The 17853-nt window shown below is 45.0% G+C and overlaps 1 protein-coding gene across 1 annotated transcript in view; it reads right to left on the minus strand.

Moving 5' to 3' along the window:
• Window positions 1-2: 2 nt before the first annotated feature.
• The window catches only part of nlrx1 (NLR family member X1), a gene marked incomplete at its 3' end in the record, with an annotated part of 32858 nt that continues 15007 nt past the window's right edge, over window positions 3-17853 (minus strand). The window contains exons 5-12 of the mRNA XM_015053297.1: window positions 16401-16632; window positions 14507-15671; window positions 12589-12772; window positions 12238-12333; window positions 11755-11841; window positions 10923-11174; window positions 6601-6808; window positions 3-53 (exon numbers count right to left, since the gene is read on the minus strand). Coding sequence (XP_014908783.1) covers window positions 3-53; window positions 6601-6808; window positions 10923-11174; window positions 11755-11841; window positions 12238-12333; window positions 12589-12772; window positions 14507-15671; window positions 16401-16632 — 2275 coding nt within the window. The remainder of the gene's footprint in view (window positions 54-6600; window positions 6809-10922; window positions 11175-11754; window positions 11842-12237; window positions 12334-12588; window positions 12773-14506; window positions 15672-16400; window positions 16633-17853) is intronic.

The following is a 17853-nucleotide window of genomic DNA, read 5'->3' on the forward strand; positions in this document are numbered from 1 at the left end:
CTCCAGAAGCTCGTTTGCTTCTCACGTCCCCACTCCAGGTCCCGGAGGAAAACCTTTAGAGAAGAAGGAGAGGAAAAGCATTTCAGAGTGAGAACAGAGTAAAACATCAGGTAAGGAGAGGAAAAAAAACTAAAGTTACGTATGTAACTACGGTTCTATGAATCCCGGATGACCGCCAGAGGGCGGTGCTGAAAGCACTGAATGTTCCTTTCGTGCATGCGCTGTTCGAGCAATAATGTCAACAGAGTCACACCTGTGACACATCGGATGATCAGTCAGAGGCTATATAGCATGACGTCATCCGAGGCTCTGTTCCTACAGAATCTTCTCGCGAAATGCAAGGATTCTGAGTGACAGAGAATCTCTGGCGGTCATCCGGGATTCATAGAACCGTAGTTACATACGTAACTTTCGTTCTATTTCATCCCTACTGACCGCCAGAGGGCGGTGCTGAAAGCACTGAATGACTAATACCAGCAATGTCACAAGGAATCCTGAGCACATACCTCAATGAGGAGACCCAGAGGACCCCTATAAAAGAACCTGGTCCAGAGAATGAGAGGAGGCCACATTCACATTGTAAAATCTAGTGAACGTGGTCGGAGAAGCCCATGATGCCGCCACACATATAGCTTCCAGTGGAACCCCTCTCAAGGCTGCCCAGGAAGTGGAAACACTCCTGGTAGAGTGTGCCTTCACGCCAACTGGCCGGGGGCGATGCCCTGCAGTGTAGGCGTGGCAGATGACGTCCACGATCCAATGGGAGAGGCGCTGTTTGGACAGAGGACAACCTAATCTCGGGCCCCCATAACACAAGAAAAGCTGGTCCGAGCGCCTTATAGCAGCAGTGGCTGCAATATAGGCTTCCAGTGCCCTCACTGGGCACAGTAACTCAGAACTATCGTCAGCTTCCCCTGACGTAGGCTGAAAACGCGCCAACCTCAATGGTTGGTTACAATGAGAACGAGAAAGCACTTTAGGGACAAACGCCGGGTTTGGCCACAAGGTAACCCCAGAACCATCTGAGCCCCATCTGAGACATGACGGGCTGACAGAAAGAGCATGTAGCTCACTGACCCTCTTAGCGGAGACAATAGCCAACAAAAAAGCCGTTTTACATGACACCCATTTGAGGTCTGTATGAACCAAAGGCTCAAATGGAGGGCGGCACAGAGCACTGAGGACCAAGGACAGGTCCCAAACTGGTGCTCCCGGAATTGTTGGCAGGTGCAGCCTACGAGCACCACGCAAAAAAAGAGAAACCAGCTTATGGCTCCCCACTGTACAGCCATCAACGTCAGCATGACAAGATGATATAGCCGCTACATATACCTTAAGCGTCGAAGGAGAGCATCCCTCATCAAGAAGCGACTGAAGAAATTCCAAAATAGTGGGAACCGGACAGGTTACTGGATCAGTATTGTGGGCAGAACACCACCGGGAAAACAAACGCCATCTGTTGTCATATTGCTGACGAGTGGAGAATGCCCTGGCACTCAAAATAGTGTGCCTGACAGGACCTGAATACCCAGTCAGCTGCTGTTCAAGTCTCCCAGTGGCCACACCCACAGCCGGAGGCGTTGAGGGTCGGGATGCCATATCTGACCCCCCAACTGAGACAGTAAATCCCTCCTGGTCGGAAGACACCATGGGACACCGTGACACAGACTCCGTAGAAGAGGGAACCATGGCCGTGCCGGCCAAAATGGAGCCACCAGCAACATCCTGTGGCCCTCCTCGAGAACCCTCTGAAGAGTCGGCCATATCAGGGAAAAGGGGGGGAAGGCATATAGGAGGTCTCTTGGCCAAGGGTGGGCCAAGGCGTCCTGGCCCAGCGCACCTGCCGCCCCTGTAAGGGAAAACCATAGAGGGCAATGAGTCGACTCCTCCGTGGCGAACAGGTCGACTTCTGCCTGACCAAAAAGGTCCCAGATCAGGCGAACTATATCGCTGTGGAGGGACCACTCTCCCGGAGCCGGCGCCTGTCGGGAAAGGGAGTCTGCTACCTGGTTGCGCAGCCCTGGCAAGTACACCGCCCGCAGGGTGGATAGGTGAACAGACGCCCATTCCAGGAGATCCTGGGACTCCTTCAGAAGCTGTGCTGACCTGGTGCCACCTTGGTGGTTGATGTGGTAGACAACAGAGGTGTTGTCTGACCGAATCAGGACATGCCTCCCCTGCAGGTGGGGCAAAAAGTGCCTGAGAGCCAAATGCACAGCATGCAGCTCCAATACATTTATATGTTTGGAGCGATCCTGTGGACACCAGCGGCCCTGGACCGCCCTGTGTTGCCACACAGCACCCCATCCCATGGAGCTGGCATCTGTCGTGACCACCTCCCTGCGATACACAACCACCCCCATGGACACGCCCCTGGACAAGTAGGCCCTGTCTCTCCATGGACTCAGGGCACGAAGACATGGCCACGTTACCACAAGTTTGCAATGCCTGTGTAGTCTCGAATCCAGGTGCCAGCTGTTGATCCACCTCTGCAAAGGGTGCAAAGACAGCAGACCTAGGGGCACAACCCGAGTAACTGATGTTAGTTTGCCCAGCAGCCGCAGGAAGACGATGTAAGAAAGCTGCCTGCCCAGCCTGAATCGACTCACCAGTCGGAGAATATCGTCCACCCTCTGGACAGATGGGTAGGCTGTCATGGAGGGAGAATCCAAAATCACCCCAAGAAAAGTGGTTGTCTGTGAAGGAATCAGACAGCTCTTCAAGTTCACCCTGAGGCCCAACCGGGACACATGAGCGAGCAGGCGACTCGCATCGCGAGATGCCTGCTTTCGAGACGGGGCGCAGAGAAGCCAGTCGTCGAGGTATGGCAGAACCTTCATACCTTGGGCCTGCAGAGGAGAGAGGGCCGCCTTCACGCACCGAGTGAACACCCTCGGGGACAGTGAGAGGCCGAACGGGAGCACACGGAACTGCCAGTGGCGACCCCGATAGGCAAACCTGAGAAAGCGACGATGTTCCGCCGCAATAGGTACATGAAAGAACGCATCTGTAAGGTCGATTGATGTAAACCATTCTCCCTTTATCACAGCCCGCAGAACCTCTGCAGTCGTGAGCATGTGAAAAGGCAGGACCTTTAAATACTGATCGAGTCCCCTGAGATCTAAAATGGGACAAAATCCGCCCGTCTTTTTTGGCACGAGAAAATACGTTGAATAGTAGCCTCTGGGTTGCCGCAGAGGATCCACTCCCTCGATTGGACCCTTGGACAGGAGGGCGGAAAGCTCCTGGTCCAGGGCTTGCGCTTTCACCGGGTCGGCAATGACGGTCACCCTGACCCGGTGTGAAATGTGAGGCCACCGTCAGAATTGTAGCCGGTAACCATGGGTCAGAGTGGCAACCACCCATGGATCCACAGCGAGAGCAGCCCAGTAACTGAGCTGCTGATGAGAAAAATATCCGACGGCCGGCCTGGTGGCCTCACTTTCTCTCCCCCCGACCCCTAGGTGGTCTGGGGGGGCGGTGGCCAACGTCTGCGGCCCGGGTGTGTCTGGTCGGTTGGCGGACCAGCTCACGAAAGTCCCTGCTGGATCTCCGCTCTACATGACGAGGGTAAGACCCACTAGGCCGAGCAGAACCCTGAGGCAGCGGCCGAATACTGGGGCCAGCCGCTGGGCGCCTTGGATTACGATGAGGAGGGGGCATACCTCTGCTGAGGCCTGAAAGCTGTTCTCTAGTCTGCCGCGCCTGAACGGTTCGGTCTAGCGCTTCCAAGGCAGCAGAACCGAACAACTCCCCTGGCACAACAGGAACACTGCGGAGGGTCCTACGGCATGTTTCAGTCAACGTGGACTGAGCCAGCCAGACCTGTTGGCGAGCCTGGACCAGAAAAGACATCACACGCCCAAGCTCTTTGGACATCAATGCAAAGGCCTGAAGCGCTGCATCGCTAAAGCCAATAGCTGCATCTGCCCCATTGGTATCCTGAAGGGATGCAGAAAGTGCAAACATGAGGTGCACCAAGGAATTGCCAAGGCGGCCGGCACGTGCTCCAGCATTATATGCCTTACAGAGGAAGTCATCTGTAATACGACATTGAGCCCGTGGGCACCGAACATCATCACGCAGTGCTTCATCTGGAGACACGATGAGCGAGGCAACAGCAGGTTCAACCGCAGGCATGCAGTCCAAGCCCGCCTTGACCGACTCATGCATAGCTGCCAACACTCGACCATCTGGGGAGAGGTTTGAAAAGGCTTTAGGGTCCCGCCAACAAGCATGCAACTCCCTGAGGTACTCCTCCAATGGAGGGACAGAAAAGGGAGTAGGGCCTCGGCCACGCCTGAAAAAGGCACTGCCAGGAGCGGAGTCCACCTCTCGCGGGACATCCAGCTGCAGCTGTCTCAAAGCCATACGCATGATGTCTCGCATTGAGCTGTCACCAGCCCCACTAGCTGCACTCTGAGATGAAGAGTGTGAGCCAGTCTCTGAAGCGCGAGACGACTGTGCCTCCTCTTCCTCATTCCCAAAGTGAGAGGCAGAGGCAGCCAAAGACAGCACATCGTCCTCCACAGCCAACTCTGGCATAGGTGGGGAAGGGAACCCAGTCAGGGGAGCCTCCACCTGACGTGCCTGAAAAAGGGATTTCATCTCCGCCAACTCTGCAGACAACCGCTCAACCCTTGTGGAAAGACCCTGGTCAGACTTAGCTCGCTTCTTCTTAGGAGGAGCCACAGAGGCTGTGGCCTCAGTCCTTCGCTTAGAGCGCCTAGGCACGGCCACCTGCCCAGAAGGTGGAAGGTCATGTCCACACTCGGGGCGTAACTGGGCCAGTCGAGCCACCTTCATTGCATGGGGCATGTAGCTGCAGTTCATGCAGGGCTTATCCGACAGGGCCTCAACCAGGTGATCATGCCCGAGGCAGGCAGGGCACAGGTTATGACCATCATCTGCCTGAAGCACAGCTCCACAATCCGAACAACAGTGGGAGCTGTCCATGTCCAACAGTGAAGCGAGTCTCAGCACAGGCAGACAGAGCAGACTAAGATTGGGAGAAGGGCAGAGAATAAAAGAGCAACAAAGGGGCTGACCCCGTCAACTATGTCCAGAATAAGGAAAAAAAACTAAACTGGGAGAGGGGAGCAAAAACGTTGCCGTCACCAATTAAGCAGCAAACGAAGAGTCAGGTAAGCCCAGCACAAAGCTACGATCACAAAATTGGCTGAAATTGGGAGAGGGGGCGAGACGCTACCGTCACCAATTACAGAAAAGACCAGCAGACCAACTGCAGGCAGACGCGGTCAGCAACGTCCAGTATAGGACGAGAAAAAAAAAAAAAAAAAAAGGCTGAGGGTGTCCGCCACGGCCGGACAGGACAAAATTCCACATAAAACTGGGAGAGGGGACAAAAAAGGTTCCCGTCACCAATCAAAGTATTAACAAACCGCTTATAAGGTAGCTAAAATTGGGAGAGGGGGCGAGACGCTACCGTCACCAATTAAAGCAAACCATCAAACTAAGAAAGGCTAACACCGTTAGCTAAACTCCAACAGGTTTACAAACACAGTGGGGCTAAGCTGTGAGTTGGGAGAGGAGGCGGAAACGCTGTCATCACCAACAAACAGTTCCTTAAATGAAGATCCGTCGCAGCCCTCGGAGGGCGATACCCCGCAACTCCGGCCAACAGGCAGTCGGGCGTCCAACGACGGCAAAAGATTCAGAAATCCAAAAGGCTGATGCCATACGAAACGAACCGCACGCGAGAAGAAAAGAGGAACAGAGCCTCGGATGACGTCATGCTATATAGCCTCTGATTGATCATCCGATGTGTCACAGGTGTGACTCTGTTGACATTATTGCTCGAACAGCGCATGCGCGAAAGGAACATTCAGTGCTTTCAGCACCGCCCTCTGGCGGTCAGTAGGGATGAAATAGAACCAGCCTGTCTCACACTCTGCTCTTTGCAAGAATAAAAAAATAACCTCGGCACTTAAGCACATATAAACACATATAGACAAAACAAGCCAGGTACGAGGAGGAGGTGTGACATGCATATGGGTCTCATGTGAGTTATGTGTGTGTCAGACCATGAACCCCAACTGAAGCATGCAATTGTCTGTGCGATCTTGGAGTTCACCACCAGCTTTATCAGTTCAGGGCCAGAGATGTTCTCAGGGAGAGGGGGCAGCAGAACAGAGCCTTCTTTAGACATAACAACCAGGGGAGGCCAAAACAGCCGCCGACATCTTCCGAAATTTCCGATAAGCCAGGTAGCCGCCAACTCCAATATGCAGAAAACCTGTTATCATAAATCCAATCATGTACACATCTTCAACATCCTCGACTGACAGGGTCGTCAGACACACGGTCTTCCACTTCCATCCAGAATCCATTGTGTATCCAGCGAAGACGTATCCGTCGGGACACGAGTGTTCCCCTTTTCCTGGTTTCCCAGGGGAAAAACTTTTATCAATTGCATTGGGAGACCAGCTGACCAGATCCATAATTTGCAACTTCGGAAGCTATGCAAAGAAGACTCTAAAAACACAGGACACAGATGCTGAGCAGGGAAGACGGGGAGGGCAGGGAGACAGAGAAAGTGCGTCTTCCTCCTTCAAAAGACAGAGCAGAAAAAGTGTGTACCTTCAGCTGCTGCTTGACCCGTTTGTGGTCCCAGGATGAAGCATTCTCTTGTATCACTTTCAGGATGGGGTGCCAACCACCTGAGATGTCCGAGCCTTCAGTGACAGACGCCAGGACTTTGACTTGTTGGTTGTTGCCTTGGTTACCGGTTACACCCCGGCCATACAGCGACTGCTTCCCCTCATCAGTGATAGGATTAAAATACAAGCTGCACAGGGACACAGACATATTCACAGACTGACATTCTTATAAGACACATAAATACATTTATGAACGTTGTGTGTGTGTGTGTGTGTTTTTCCGCACTATAAGGCGCACCTTCAATGAACGGCCTATTTTAAAACTTTTTTCATATACAAGGCGCACCGCATTATAAGGCGCATAGAATAGATGCTGCAGTAGAGGCTGGAGTTACATTATGCATCCACTAGATGGAGCTGCACTAAAGAGAATGTCAATAAAACAGTCCCACTCCGGTGGGCGACTGGGCCGGGGCGTGGCCGAATGATGGTCACTCTTCTCCATTCGCACACAGCATGTTCGTGGAGAACGTGGTGCTAAATGACCTGCAGACAACCTGATTCTAGACGGTCGGTAGGTAGATAGGTCAGTCAAACTTTATTAATAGATTACAAACCAGCATTCTGACAACTATCCCAGCATGCACCGCGCGCTTCTTCTTCTACGGGCGAAAATGAAGTCGGCGGCTGCTTACCGTAGTTGCTAGACCTGTTGTGGCTCAATATTGGTCCATATATAAGGCGCAGCGGATTATAAGGCGCACTGTCGGCTTTTGAGGAAATTGAAGGTTTTTAGGTGTGCCTTATAGTGCGGAAAATACGGTAATTGCAATGCTAGACATTTTCACACATTTGCTTACAATGCAGTATTCAATTTAAAATACTGCATTTACATCTTAATTTTATGATATTGCATAAATGGAAAATAGAAAAATAAAATTGATGAACTTATGGCTAATTTGGCAGAAATCTCACACCTCAGGTGACAAGAAGTTCAAAACTTTTCTATGAAAATTTATCATTGTGACATTATCAGTTTGATCCTTTATTGGCTCTTGGAAAACCAAATGTTTCTCACAGCAAAGAAATGATAGTGTTAGAGATTTTTTGGTATTATAATTTTATTACTTTAGTTCATATTCAGTCTAATGTTAATCAATAGTTAATTAACATTCAGTATTATTGTGATTTTCAGTTTAAAGTGTTCTCTTCCTTATGCGTGTATAAACTGACCTGGAGGTCACATCTGCCTGTTCGTCTTCATGTGAAGATATCTATGCGTTTCCCAGACCTTAAATTATGTTTCCACAGGTGCCTTATCAATCGGAATACTCCCTACCTTAGAAACTGTCTGTGTGCAGTAGTATTTTGTCTCTGCTGTCTATCCTCCTTCTTTTTACTTGATAATAAAAGACAAGCCGTAACCAAGGGTCTTTAGAACCCTTGCTCAGAGGAGCAGTTTGCTGAGACTTCTCCTTTTGCAAAAGCTTGGTCATAAAATTCATATACGTTGTCTGCGGTTCTTTTAATGAAGGTTCAAGGAAAATACCTATCAGACAGCTTCACACCACTTCTTAAAATTCTTTGGATACATTTTCAAGAGCAAAAAGATTTAATCCAAGCCAGTCATGTTTGTGTCTTTGTTTCACAGAAACACCTTATTCGACTCAACTAGAGTCTAGTTGGGTCACCCCAAGATCACTAAGTCTTCTTAAAGTCTCTGAGAACAGTTCTTCAAAATATAGTCAGTGTTTTCAGAACGGTTGAGCTGACTGTCCAGGAACGAGCCAAGGTATTTAAAATTTGCCACAGTTTCAACAGGTTGGCCATCGATAGAAACTAGAACCACTTTAAGGTCTTGTTTAGATCATTTAATTAGCTCTACATTCTTAAGAGAATGAAAAATTAACAATAAATAATTAAGACTTTGCGGTATTCTGATTTAGTAATGTAATTATATTAGTTGTGTTACCACCCCCACGCCACTAGAGGCAGTAGCTGGCCCGAAAGATGCGACTAAGGACCAGATTTAGAAGTACTGTGATCCCTCGTTTTTCGCGGGGGTTGCGTCCCGAAAATAACCCGCGATAAGTGAAATCCACGAAGTAGTTACCTTTAATTTTTACAGTTATTATACAGCATAATTAAATACTCTACATTGAAACCAAAGAACAAAACCTGTTCATCAATCGGGCCTTAATGTGATCCGGAGCAGTGGCGTAACTACACATTATTCAGGTGGATGCGAAAACATAAATCGGCGCCCCCCGATCCCCCTCTCCCCCGAAGGAAGGTTGAAGGAGCGTGGAAAACATACGCTCGCTTCCCCCCCTACCCTCCCGAGACGAAGTTACGTGAAAGGTAAAACTCGCCACATTTACCTCGTCACGTGCGCGAGGTGAAGGAGCATAAGGCGCGCTGAAGTTTACGGGAAAACATAATCGGCGCGCCGCCCCCTCCAGACGGGGTTTTGACGCCCCCTCTGGTGCTGCGCCCCTATTCGTTGCATGCGCTGCATACCCCCTTTTTTGCGCCACTGATTCGGAGTCATGTCATTAAAGCGTCTCCTCCAACCTGCCCCGAGAGATTCACAGCTGGATCTACGGCAGAGCGATGGATTTCATCAAGCGAGCCTCTGGTCGGGTTTTGCGCTTATTCTGGCCACAGTTTTTCCAGCAGGCATTCAAAGTTTTTAGCTTTCATCTCCTGAATGTGGAGCTCGGAGACTGTTTAACCAATCAGGACGCAGAACACAATGCACTATGAAAAAAATCCGCGAAGCAGCGAGACCGCGAAAGGTGAACCGCGTTATAGCGAGGGATCACTGTACACCGAAAGCTACAGAATTTGGTAAAAACTGTGAGCTTTGCTGAAGTAATTAAAGACACAAGTTCAAATCCATGCTGAGTGGAGCTCCTTCAATCAGTGCTCCTCCGCAGCTCTGATTGGCTAATCAATGTAACGTGATCCTCTGCAGCAAGTGATGGCAAAGCGGGGCGTCATCACTTTTCATAAGTGTGTCTTTTCCTCCGCGGCAGAGGCTCCGCCGAACCCCTGAGACCGACTCATCGAACCCCTGGGGTTCGACCGAACCCAGGTTAAGAACCACTGATCTAGAGCTTGAAACTCAATACAACTGGAAGAATCACCTCGTTTGAACCTGGTTCTGAAAATGCAGCACTATATTGTTCTCATGTACCTTCATCAGCTCAACGTTAAGCCGTTCTTTGGGCTCAGATAGGTATGGTCACACCGTTGTCTCAGCAGATAGTTCTGGTAGCAGTCATTAAACACATTAAATATGTTGCTGTTTGCACGGTCTGCACCAGGAATGACGTCAGAAATCATCTCCATCTAGATCTTTACTTACTTCTGAACAACTGAAGTCTCCCATATCATAGGATTTTACTAAATTTGAATCAATTTGTTGAGGAAAACAAAAACAGTCATACTTACAAATATAGATTCATTTGTAAAACCTGTCACCTGATGTCTCTGAACGCTCCCATCCACAGCAGAGATCGTCAGCCTACTGATTATCATGTTATCCATGTTCCTGGCATCCTGAAAATGGCTTCAGATGGAGGTCCCCACAACAACATGACTTCTGCTCACAGTCAAACTTCTCTCATTGCAGAGCAGAAGAGGACAATGTTTGACTTTTAAACTTTTGTTGAGGAAGATAAGCTTGTGGGATAAGATCGGCTTCACATGTAAGTATCTGTCCATCACAATCTCCCAAAATTAAGGAAATCAGTGCAGATAAGTCAGTGTATCTCTACTGGCCACCTTTCTTCACTCTTTCTATTTACTCTCCTGATATAGTTGGAGAAATTGCTGTGAATACCTTGATGCTTTCTCTCTGTTTTTCTGGACAGAGTAGCATAAAGCATTTGCTCGCCTGATTATGAGCCCAATGCATCCATCCTGAATCCAAACTGGTGTGACTTAGAAAACAGATTAAAATAAGTTATGCATTTCTGTCCATTAAACCATTTGTATTTTGCTAATCAGCACCATTTGAGAAAACTTAAGTCATTGAGTAATTATTCATACCACAGCTTCACTAACATTCCAAACCCCTTTAACTTGTTTTTGAAACCTTCTGAATGTATTTATTTACTTCCTGTGTGTTTGTTTTTCTTTTTCAAGCTCATACATGTCTCACACTCGCTGTCGTTACAACAAAGCATTGATTTTTATTTTTATTTTTTTGCATAAACGTTCAATGAGAAAAAGGAGGAAATTAAATCCAACCAGAACTACTTATAAATACAGTTAGTGCAGTGAGGAGACACATACTGTAAGGTGTGGATGGTGGGATGCTCCCTGCAGGCGTCAACCAGAGCCACAGCTGCCTCCTCGCTGATAGCATTGTAAGCCACGTTGAGCTCCTGCAGCCCTGTGTGCTGCGGCAGCCTCTCAGCCAGCTCCAGAGCCCCGCTGTTGCCCAGCCCAGTGTGCATTAGGGACAGGTAGATCAGAGACTGGTTCTGGGGCAGCGCCTCCAGCAGGATGCGGACTCCAGAGTCCAGCAGTGGGTTATCACAGAGCCTGGAAGGCAACACCAGATGCTGAGACAATATCGTAAAATTAAAAATACTACCATTAATATACTTAATTAATGAAATCGGATAAAAATGCAAATAAATATACTTAAATGTATATTTACTTTGGTTTACACTTTCTTTGCGGACAATATCTCAAAATATTTTGCACATTTTCAAAAGGAAAATTGACGTTAAAATGTTCAAAATGATAATTTCGTTATTTTGTTTGTTTTGTTTAAAAATAAAATTTAATTTAATTTTTCAATTAAATTAAATTGAAAAAATTACTTTAGAACTGGCAAATGCATAAACTATGAGCCTATAACTTCCTGCCAGGTTCAGAACTAAAAAAGCCTTTCAGACAAAAAGAGAAGAGTCTTCCAGAAAAAATAAGCCTGTCTGCAGTTTACTTAGAATTATGCTTCGTCTCATTTTCATGAAGAAAAAATGCAAAGTGAGAATTTCTAAAAGGTTTTTGATCAGCTTAATGTGCTTTAAGATTTCTAAATGTGTGACATACAGGCCTTTGAATAACTCCTAGCCGAACATGAACCCACGGCTGAACCCTGACGTAAGTGTCTTACTGTAGGGAACTAATGTAGGTCTTGGGGTCCAGAAGCAGATCTTTCAGTAGGATGCAGGAATCAGGACCCAAGTTGTTGAACTGCAGACTGAAATCAACAACACAACATAAACAGCTAATAGCTGTTAACACAAGGCAAAAACGACTGCAATTATGGGTCTGCTACAGTCAATGATTGTTAGACAAGAAATTGAACATTCAGATTTTCAAACACTCATTTGCTGGTCCAGTTTGAATTAGAGAAGCTTTTATTGTTATATTAAGGAGGTTTTCTCACTCCTAGATGAAGATGGACCCACAACTTTACTTTGACCCATTTCAGTAAACAAAAAACAGCAAACCTCTTTGCTCTGTTACTGATGGCCATTTATACTTACATACAATTCTAATATAAATTAAGTGTTTCTATTTTTTTAAATGCCAAAATACACATATTGTTAAAGCACTGTGCCAAAGATAGACCTCCGTTGATATCTGGTCTTACTTGAGGCTGTGTGCATGCCTGAAAGCCGGCACCAACATCTGCAGCATGTTATGAGTCAGGAGGCAGGAGGACAGGTCCAGCTCCTTCAGGTGATAACTGTGAAAAGAAACAAACAAACAAAAAACATTCAAATCAACACAATTTTACAGCCACCAACAATAAACAAAGAGAGTCTAAAGCTCATTTTGAAATTTCTTTACAAATTTAGGTTACAGGTTTTCACAAACAATGTACATATCTTCATATGTGTTTGTAACATAGAACTCAGATCTTAGTTGTTTTTTTTTACCAGTTTTTCTAGAGAGGAAAAGGAGATTTTATTTATTCAAATGGGTGAAAAATGAACTTTACCTTGCAGACGCGCATGAAAGGACAGAGCTCAATATGAAGCATTTGAGTGAAGTCATCCGAACGTTGGTTAGACAAATGCTTTTGATTGAGGACAGCACCTCTACAGTCAGTCTGGGATTCTGAAACTCATACAAAAGGACTAGCAGATCCATCAGCTCCTCTGGTGGCTGAGGCTTACTTAGCTCTGGAATAAAGAAAGAAGTCTGTTTGCTAAATTATTTAGTAAAGGCAGTAGGATATCTTATTTGCAGCTGTAATTATTTTTTTCAAAAATGATGACTTATTTCAAGTAGAAATCTTAAAGGAATGTAAGAGTGAGTGGTTGCTCCTAGTGAAAAGAAATATGAAAGTACCAGTTCCAGGGATAGTTCATGGTAGGCCAACTTATTACCTTAAATGTAAAGGATGGGCATTGAAATATGAGTCTGGCACTCACGATTAAAACACATATCTACGTTTGTCCTGCTTGATCATTTCTAAGACTGGCCAAGAATAACCAGTACCTGGTCTTACATCCATTTGGCCTTAATACCAAATTTCAGACACAAAAATGTCAGAAGTCCATATACAACTTGCCAATGAGCCACATTAAAATAAATGGCAGACTTTCAAACACAATCTCTTTGGAAAGAAGACCAATAAGCCTGGTCTTATTTGCACCATCTACAGAGCCACTTGTTTAAAAAATTAAGCGTGAATTTAAGAGAATGACAGACAATGTCCTGGTGACCTTGTCTGACCCTGATGGCCGGCCTAACCTCATGTCTTCCTTCCACAGATTTGGCGTCAAGTTCCAATATAAATTAAACTTCAATTACTCACCTCAGGAAAATCTAAGAAAAAATGTACATTTGAAAGGAAAACAACTATCATCAAATATACTGCTCAAAAAATAAAGGGAACATTTCACTTTAATTTTGTGTGTGGCTCCAAATCCAGGCCTCCATTGGTTAATAAATTTGATTTCCATTGATGATTTTTGTGTGATTTTGTTGTCAGCACATTCAACTTTGTAAGGAACAAATTATTCAATGAGAATATTTCATTCATTCAGATCTAGGATGTGTTATTTGAGTGTTCTCTTTATTTTTTTGAGCAGTGTATTTAGGTGTTAATATTACCAATACCTTAAATGGACAGTCTTATGTAAAATCCACCTTTTGGAGCTATATATCATTCTACAATGTTATTCCCTCATCAAAAACATATGTGGAGTGTTTGTTTTATTCTTTCATGCATGTTTAAGAAATCCTTTCATCTCTTTGGTTACCATTCTAGGTGTAGAAAATGAGTGACGGCCTTTTCAACAAATTCGATGAATTCCAATAAAACTTGTATTTGGATATTAAGATTTGTTCTGGGTGGAAATTAAAAGTTATGATCTGCAGATAAAGATAAAGATATGTAGGGCTCCCCTACTATTATAGTGCATTTGTCTATTTTTCAAAAAGTCACTCCGGTCTTCATCAATTAATAAGGGCATTACATCATTCATACTCTGTGCTAAAATAGTTGTGTGTAATTTATAGTCCAAATTCAAAAACACTTATTGGCCTATAGGATTAACAGTCTGTTTGGATGGTTAAGGATTTGTAGTAGGTTTCAAATTAGGGCTGCACCAATTGTAGTTTTCTGGCCGATCACCGATCTTTAAAAAGCCTGACCTACCGATTCTGACTTTGGCCCAAATGTCTGAATTTTTTTGTCTGAAATTTTGCTAAATACAACAAGAACGTCACTCAGTGGGATGACTATTAACTGAAAACGTGCAGACATGACCTGGTGGGCCGGACTGACAGACCGGCCCACCAGAAGAGGACAGTGGTTGATTTTTACCCTTCTTCTGAGGTTGGTAAGATCGAACGATAATATCGGCTTCACATGTCGCAATGAGAAACTGGACAGAGTGTGTATTTACCTCTTACAAGGTGCTTCCTGAGGGCACGTGTTATCTGAACAACCGTGGTGCTTTGGACATTGCAATCTAGTTGCTGAAGAAGTACCCGATTACTATATTGTAACAGTCCTCCCATGAAGATGGGGTAAAGCTCAAAAGATTTGCTGTCATCAAACTGCTGTGGTTGTGGGCCATGGACTCCCAAAAGGCTTTGCTCCACTTGATCCAGAACATCGTCGTTATGGCTGTCTTCAGTGCGGAACATTTCAACGGCCATAGTTCTGGCAATTTTGCCTTTGTTGTAGCTGCTTATTTTCTCATAAAGCTTTGGAAAAAGCTTAAGCAGGTTGAATATAGCAAAGAGCCTGAGTGGAATAAACTTGGAAAGGATGTTCACGAGGGCACTGACATCCTCACTTGCCTGACCAATGGCTACAGACACCTGGCTGGTTAGCTTCTGCAAAGCAGATTTGTTTTCCCCTAAAACTATATAGAGAGCTGCTAGGTACTCCTGCAAGGCTGGGACAGCAAACACGTACAGCTTCTCGTTGTCTTCACAGAGTTCTTTTGAAGAGTGGTTTCCACTCTTTACACAAGGAGCCAGGAAGAAGTCTAGCACATCAGTCTGGAACACGGCCAGTTGATGCAGCTCTTCGTCCGTCTTGGTCTTTCCACCAATCCACTGTTCCAGTTCTTTGTCTGAGAAAGAGGTGCGCTTGTTCATCACACCATCAAACGCAAGTTTTCCAACTGTAAGGACAACATACCTCATTAAAGAACTTTGATGCTCCTGAGAGGATGGACTTGTCCCAGTTCTTGTGCCAAGCACCTCACCCCCAAAGTTAAGCCGAAAAAAGCTAGTATAGATACCAGTCAGAGTGCGGATGGGGGCCTGAGTCGTCGTAAAATGAAGAAAGTGTAAGGTAGCGCACGTGAGCCAGCAGTAAGAGGGAAGAAAGCAAGCGGCAGCCAGCTGGCTTTCGCTCTGCAGGTGGAGGTAAAGGAGCTCTATCAGCGTCTGGGCCTCCTTGTTCTGTGCTGCTTCTTCACTCTGCAGCAGGCGGCTGGTGAAGTACGCACGCTGGCGATCCGGGTCATTGAAACCACAAATCTGTGCATAACGACTCACATACTTCTGAGGGATGCGTTCCACAGCAGACAGTCTGGTGGCCATTAAGATACTGGCCTAGGAGACAGAGCAAAGAAGTTTAACAAAACAAAAAAAGAAAACAACTGGACATTTCAAAATTACACACAAATGATGTTCTGTTGACAAGGAATATTTTAACAACTCAATATCTGCTAACCCTTAACCTATTGTATTTATAATTTTGGTTTGGGCACGATATCTTTTTCTCTGAAGAACAAAGTTTTACATTAAATAACATTGCTGACTACATAAATAAAATGGTTACACAGGTACTATGCTGATCAGATATGCTTTTGGAGGACATTTCATAGTATGTGGAGTCTGTGAGCTTCATATAGTGGGATTGTATCAACTTTATGAAATGTTCAATTGAATCTGATATTTCTTCCAACTAGAAGTTTTTTTTTCTTTACTGTGACATATGCCTTAATGACAGGATATTGTGGAATCTGCTTTCTTTTCATAAAAAAAAGAAGAGAAAGCCCACTACTCTGATTAAATGGTTTTGGTGATTCTGACAGTCTATAAGAGTACAGTTAGGTATTGATACAATTTTTATAAAAACAGTATATACTATCTAGTTTCAATGTACATTTAAACTTCACACAAGTCAAATTCTGTGTGGTACTGCTTGTCTTTAACTGTTTTGCTTTAAGAGGCCAGAAAAGACAACTTATGGCCGAGTTCTGCACATAAACCTAAACCAGAAAGAAGGAAAACTGGAAACAAAAGGCTAGAAGACATTAATCATGAGCAATGGTTTACCTCAGGAAGAAGATATTTCCTCAGCAGGTTCACAATGAGTACACTTGGTGGAAGAGGCTCATTGGGATCACTGCACAGCTCAGAGGACCCGATTCGGAAGTCAAGTTGCATCTTTTCCATCCCATTAAAGAGGAAAAGCACATCCTTAGCGTGGTCTCTATCTCCACTGAGTAAAGGATGGTTTTTCAGATGAAGATACTTCCTGCCAACCAGATCTCTTAGAGAAACTGCCCTGTTTAAGAGATGATAATGACCATTATTAAACAGCAAGGTCTGATTGAAAGTTAACACACAAGCTGAGCAAAAGTAGGGTTTCCTCCAGAAAACTTGTTAAGCCTGGTGGTCGGGGTGCCGAGGCGGTCCACCGTGTTTTTGTATTAAAAGATGCTAAGGTGACAGGAAATTTTAAAATATCACTCGGTAATTATACATTACGGGAAAACATCACCAGTGAAACACTACTTAAACCCACAACAAGTCTTTAAAACAACAAATCAAAATATACAATTAAAATTAATATCAATTATTTGCACTTCTGTTGAATGCAAATTAAGTCAGCAGCTCCATCAGGCCCCCCAGGACTTCAGGGGCCTCATAAATGCTAATATTTTAACAAAGACCACAGATACATGAAAGTAACACTTGTTTATTGAAATGACCAATGCTGCTAAATTTGATTCAATTTCAGCATACATAAATTAAAAGATTTTAAATTGTTTAACATTTAAATGTAAGATTTTAAGGAGCTTGACAAGTTTACTTTGTAAAAGTTCAAAGAACAATATTCATAGTTAGATTGTTTTGTTACCTTAGCTACAATCTGATGCTGTGAGTTTAGTCTTTGAGTTTGAGCTGTTTGTTTACAAATACAATTTAGTCAGGGCCGTGCAGAGACCTTTGGAGGGGCAGGGGCTCAAAATTTAAAAAAGGGCACATTGAACAAGATCTTAAAACACCATACAACAACATAGCAACAACCCATATTAATCTAGAATTTAATTGGATCCTACTACATCATTGTGATCATGCGGGGACAATGCAAAGCAAATGTAGTCTATTTTCCCCAACAAGTTTAATGTTTCTGTTTCAGCTGCTGACAGTCCTGGAGGGCTGAGCTGATCTGAGACTGAAGCTGTTAAAACAGACCAGAGGAGATAAGGTTGCTGGTCATGAAGTTATGAAATAGGCAAATTTGCTGCCATTTTATTAATTAAGCCCAAATAATATCTAACTGTTTAACCTCTATAATAACTTGGCTGCAGACTGATTTATAGATCAAAGAAGCTCAAAGGGATTAACTCTATATAATCTTTTGATGTTGGCACCTCTGAGATCTAGAATTGTAAGACTGGGATATCAAGGCAAAGAAAACTCAGTAGGGCCATTAAGGGGCCCCTCCAGACATTCAGGGCCCCTAGAAATGGTTGAATTGTAACACAGACCACAGATCTAA

The sequence above is a fragment of the Poecilia latipinna genome, unplaced genomic scaffold (assembly GCF_001443285.1).
Source record: "Poecilia latipinna isolate Pla-1442-1.1 unplaced genomic scaffold, P_latipinna-1.0 Scaffold1173, whole genome shotgun sequence".
In the NCBI taxonomy this organism is placed as follows: domain Eukaryota; kingdom Metazoa; phylum Chordata; class Actinopteri; order Cyprinodontiformes; family Poeciliidae; genus Poecilia; species Poecilia latipinna.